Source organism: Suricata suricatta, chromosome 14, assembly GCF_006229205.1.
Source record: "Suricata suricatta isolate VVHF042 chromosome 14, meerkat_22Aug2017_6uvM2_HiC, whole genome shotgun sequence".
In the NCBI taxonomy this organism is placed as follows: Eukaryota; Metazoa; Chordata; class Mammalia; order Carnivora; family Herpestidae; genus Suricata; species Suricata suricatta.
The window spans coordinates 9,391,667-9,397,198 of NC_043713.1; the positions used below are offsets into that span (position 1 = coordinate 9,391,667).

At 43.4% G+C, this 5,532-nt stretch overlaps 1 protein-coding gene across 1 annotated transcript; it reads left to right on the forward strand.

Moving 5' to 3' along the window:
- Positions 1-321: 321 nt before the first annotated feature.
- Positions 322-5,164, forward strand: DSEL (dermatan sulfate epimerase like). The gene has a single exon (XM_029922289.1). The coding sequence runs from the start codon at positions 379-381 to the stop codon at positions 4,015-4,017; it is 3,639 nt and encodes a 1,212-aa protein (XP_029778149.1). The 5' UTR covers positions 322-378; the 3' UTR covers positions 4,018-5,164.
- The last annotated feature ends 368 nt before the right edge of the window (positions 5,165-5,532 follow it).

A 5,532-nucleotide genomic window follows, 5' to 3' on the forward strand; every position in this document is an offset into this window, starting at 1 on the left:
TTTTTTTTTTAACAATATGTGTTTTGACTCCTCATGTTGGAAAGATTTATGTAAAGGAAGTAAATCCTGAATTTGTAATATGTTTGGCTATCACTGCTTGGTGTGTGATATGGAAACATTAGAGGTCTTAACATTCCTTGAAGTTTTATTGGAAGCAAAGCTCCGTCAGGCACACAGATAGACGGTGTGCGTTGTGTCTTCTTGGCAGCCCTGCTTGCTTTGAATGAACCGAGCGTGGGCTGGATTGCACGGCATATATGATTTACAGTCTTTGTCTTATCAAGGCCTTAAGTGTGTATCTTATACCAAGCAGATGGGAAACGCAGGGAGCACTGGGCTTGGCATGTGTGCCTGAGGAAGGGAGCTGCTCCATGGATCATGGCGTTAATGTTCACAGGACATTTCTTATTTTTAGCATTAGTGATGTTTGCTTTCTCTACTTTTGAGGAATCTGTGAGCAATTACTCTGACTGGGCAGTCTTCACAGACGCTATAGATCAGTTTAAAACACAGAAAGTGCAAGATTTCAGACCCAATCAAAAGCTGAAGAAAAGTATGCTCCATCCAAGTTTATATTTTGATGCTGGAGAAATCCAGGCAATGAGACAGAAGTCTCGTACAAGCCATTTGCATCTCTTTAGAGCTATCCGAAGTGCAGTAACAGTCATGCTGTCCAACCCCACATACTACCTACCTCCACCCAAGCATGCCGATTTCGCTGCCAAGTGGAATGAAATTTATGGTAACAATCTGCCTCCTTTAGCATTGTACTGTTTGTTATGCCCGGAAGACAGAGTTCCCTTTGAGTTTGCCTTGGAGTATATGGACAGGATGGTTGGCTACCGAGACTGGCTGGTGGAGAATGCGCCAGGGGATGAGGTCCCAGTGGGCCATTCCTTAACTGGTTTTGCCACTGCCTTTGACTTTTTATATAACTTACTAGATGATCACCGAAGACAAAAATACCTGGAAAAAATATGGGCTGTTACTGAGGAAATGTATGAGTATTCCAAGGTCCGTTCATGGGGCAAACAACTTCTCCATAATCACCAAGCTACCAACATGGTAGCCTTACTCACTGGGGCTTTGGTGACTGGGGTAGATAAAGGGTCTAAAGCAAATATATGGAAACAGGTTGTCGTCGATGTGATGGAAAAGACGATGTTTCTTTTGAATCATATTGTAGATGGTTCTTTGGATGAAGGTGTGGCCTATGGAAGCTACACGGCTAAGTCAGTCACGCAGTATGTTTTTCTCGCCCAGCGCCATTTCAGTATCAACAACTTGGATAATAACTGGTTAAAAATGCACTTTTGGTTCTATTATGCCACCCTTTTACCAGGCTTCCAAAGAACTGTGGGGATAGCGGATTCCAATTATAATTGGTTTTATGGTCCAGAGAGCCAGTTAGTTTTTTTGGATACGTTTATCTTAAAGAATGGAGCTGGAAATTGGTTAGCTCAGCAAATTAGAAGGCACCGACCTAAAGATGGCCCAATGGTCCCCTCCACTGCCCAGAGGTGGAGTACTCTTCACACTGAATACATCTGGTATGATCCCGAGCTCATCCCGCAGCCTCCTGCCGACTATGGCACTGCAAAAATGCACACATTCCCTAACTGGGGAGTTGTGACTTATGGGGCTGGGTTGCCAAGTACACAGGCCAATACCTTTGTGTCTTTTAAATCTGGGAAGCTGGGGGGCCGAGCTGTGTATGACATAGTTCACTTTCAGCCATACTCCTGGATTGATGGGTGGAGAAGCTTTAACCCAGGACATGAACATCCAGATCAGAACTCATTTACTTTTGCCCCAAATGGACAAGTATTTGTCTCGGAAGCTCTCTACGGGCCCAAGCTGAGCCACCTCAACAATGTGCTGGTATTTGCTCCATCACCCACAAGCCAGTGTAACAAGCCCTGGGAAGGTCAGCTGGGAGAATGTGCCCAGTGGCTCAGGTGGACCGGGGAAGAGGTTGGTGATGCAGCGGGAGAAATCATTACTGCCTCTCAGCATGGAGAAATGCTGTTCGTGAGTGGGGAAGCAGTATCTGCTTACTCGTCAGCAATGAGGCTGAAAAGCGTGTATCGTGCTCTGCTTCTCTTAAATTCTCAAACTTTGCTCGTTGTTGATCACATCGAGAGGCAAGACAATTCCCCAATAAAATCTGTCAGTGCCTTCTTTCATAATCTGGACATTGATTTTAAGTACATCCCCTATAGGTTTATGAACAGGTATAATGGCGCCATGATGGACGTGTGGGATGCACACTACAGAATGTTCTGGTTTGACCATCGTGGCAATAGTCCCGTTGCTAGTATACAAGAGGCAGAGCAAGCTGCCGAATTTAAGAAACGGTGGACTCAGTTTGTTAATGTCACGTTTCAGATGGAATCCACGGTCACAAGAATCGCCTATGTCTTTTATGGGCCATATGTCAATGTTTCCAGCTGCAGATTTACTGATAATTCCAATTCTGGACTTCAGATCTCTCTCGATGTCAATAATACGGAACATGTGGTGTCCATTGTAACTGACTACCACAACCTGAAGACCAGATTCGATTACCTGGGTTTTGGTGGCTTTGCCAATGTGGCTGATCAGGGCCAAATCACACGATTTGGTTTGGGCACTCAAGCAAGAGCAAAGCCCATAAAACAAGAAAGGGTTCTTTTCCCCTTTGGATTTAAATTTAATATAGCAATTGGGTTGATTTTGTGCATTAGCTTGGTGATTTTAACCTTTCAGTGGCGGTTTTACCTTTCGTTTAGAAAGCTAATGGGTTGGATCCTAATCCTCGTTATTGTCTTGTGGTTTATTGAGCTGCTGGATGTATGGAGCACTTGCACACAGCCCATCTGTGCAAAATGGGCAAGGATGGAGGCCGAGGCAAGCCCGAAGCCCTTGTCTTCAGAAGGGCACCAGGCAGATCTTCCCGATGTCGTCATTACCTCACTTCCTGGTTCAGGAGCTGAAATTCTCAAACAACTTTTTTTCAACAGCAGTGATTTTCTCTACATCAGAGTCCCTACAACTTACATTGATATTCCTGAAACTGAATTGGAAATTGACTCATTTGTAGATGCCTGTGAATGGAAGGCATCGGATATCCACAGTGTGCGTTTCCGTTTACTCCGAGGCTGGCTGCAGTCCTTAGTTCAAGACACAAAACTACATTTGCAGAACATCCATCTACATGAGCCCAGTCGGGGCAAACTGGCCCAATATTTTACAGCAAATAAGGACAAAAGAAGAAAACTGAAAAGGAGAGAGTCTCTGCCAGAACAAAAAAGTAGAATGAAAGGCACCTTTGATAGGGATGCTGAATATATTAGGGCTTTAAGGAGACACCTGGTCTATTACCCAAGTGCACGTCCCGTGCTCAGCTTAAGCAGTGGGAGCTGGACAATAAAGCTTCATTTTTTCCAAGAAGTCCTAGGAGTTTCTATGAGGGCATTGTACATAGTAAGGGACCCTCGGGCCTGGATTTATTCAATGCTGTACAGTAGTAAACCAAGTCTCTACTCTTTGAAGAATGTACCAGAGCACTTAGCTAAATTGTTTAAAATAGAGGGAGGGAAAGGCAAATGTAACTTAAATTCAGGCTACGCTTTTGAATATGAATCGTTGAGGGAAGAATTATCAAACTCCAAGTCCAGTGCAGTCTCCCTGTTGTCTCATCTGTGGCTGGCCAACACAGCAGCAGCCCTGAGAATAAATACAGACTTGCTGCCTACGACCTACCAGCTGATCAAGTTTGAAGATATTGTGCATTTTCCTCAGAAAACCACGGAGAGGATTTTTGCCTTTCTTGGAATACCTTTGTCTCCTGCTAGTTTAAACCAAATATTGTTCGCCACCTCCACAAACCTTTTCTATCTTCCCTATGAAGGAGAAATATCACCAACTAATGTTAATGCTTGGAAACAGAACTTGCCTAGAGATGAAATTAAATTGATTGAAAGCATCTGCTGGACACTGATGAAGCGTCTAGGATATCCAAAGTTTATGGACTAAATGCTGCAGGTCGGCAGAAATTTGCACTAACACTTTCCACCCCGGTTTGTGGATGTGAACTAGAAGAGTTTGTTTATTCTTGTACTACATGTGTGTGCGCGTGTGTGTGCGTATTCCGTTTGTTACTTGCACAGAGATTATTTTAAAAATAGGCACCATATTTGGCCTCGCAGGATTTGTTTTTTTACGTCACCACTTCCCTTGCCTGTGTTTCTGAATTTTTTTCTGTTGAAATGGTCCCGCTGCAGAGGCACAGAGGAGGTTACATGGTGGTGGTCGGGGAGGTGGGAAGACTTCACAGGCTTTTGTGGAACTCTCCCCCTCATCTGTAACTGTGCTGATCTATCTTGGAACCTCAAACACTACAAAAGGCCTTTCAATTGCTGCTTTGCCCAAGCATGTCTTTCTTTCAAGATGGACTACAAAAGTTCCTTATCTTTTCTAAAAGATCTTCTAACACATTTATCTTGCACAAAAAAAAAAAATTAACTGTGTATGTTCAGTGATATCACTGGGGATATGGTGAAACCTCCTATCGTAACTATGGATTCCTTCTGGAAAATACAGATGGGAATACAGAATGAAAAATTTTTTTTGAGGTCAAAAACAGTAGCTTGAAAAGCCTCCTTAAATTTTATTACTCAGAAGTAATAAGGAGTCAGTCTTTGAACAGTCTGGGTACCGAGGGCTGGGAGAGTATTTTAGACTTGCTTGTCTGTTTAAAACTCTCTTTTCTCTCTTTTCCCTCCTGGGAGCTACAGCTGTTTCCATCACCCCACTCCCACTGTCCTTTCTGTCACTGTCATGCAAAAGAATCAATGGTTATTAATTTTGGAAGTCGGGACATTTGTGGGGATTTTTTTTCTCACCCTCTGATGATTAATTTTGCATTAAAGTCCCAATACAGACTTAGGATCAGATTTCTTTTTGTGGAATTATCACTGTATGACTCAAAGCAATGCCTTTGCCGCCAGTGTTTTTTTAGACTGGAAACGACTTGGAAACCTGCCTGACTTATCTTGCATCCCTTTGAATGAGTTTACAGACTGCCAGTGTCTGCAAAAGTCGAAGGCAAATGGGAGATGATGTCAGAGGCATCTGTTTCCTTTACCATCTGCATCTTATTATAAATGTAGTCGTCATAAAATGTGGTTCATTTTATTTTGGAAGGCTCCGAAATCAAAATGCCATGCCATAATACACCCGTGGAGTAATTACAATGCGTTGGATGAAAACTGTTAGGCAGCGTCCAGCCCTGATGAAAATCTCTGCAGATTGCAGTCTTCCTGACGTTTCAGACTATAGTTCCCCCAAGCTCTCCAACGCTTGGGAGTCTGTCATTCTGACCTACATAAAAGTGGTTCTTTTTCAGTAGTTTGTTATTATGTCAAAATGTGCCTCCAGAGCGATAAAGCTGTGGATATGTTACATTCCAGCTAACCCTGAGTGGGCTGTCATTTTTCTTCCATTAGAATGTGAGCGCAGACCCCTCCTCCTCCTCCTCCTCCTCCTCCT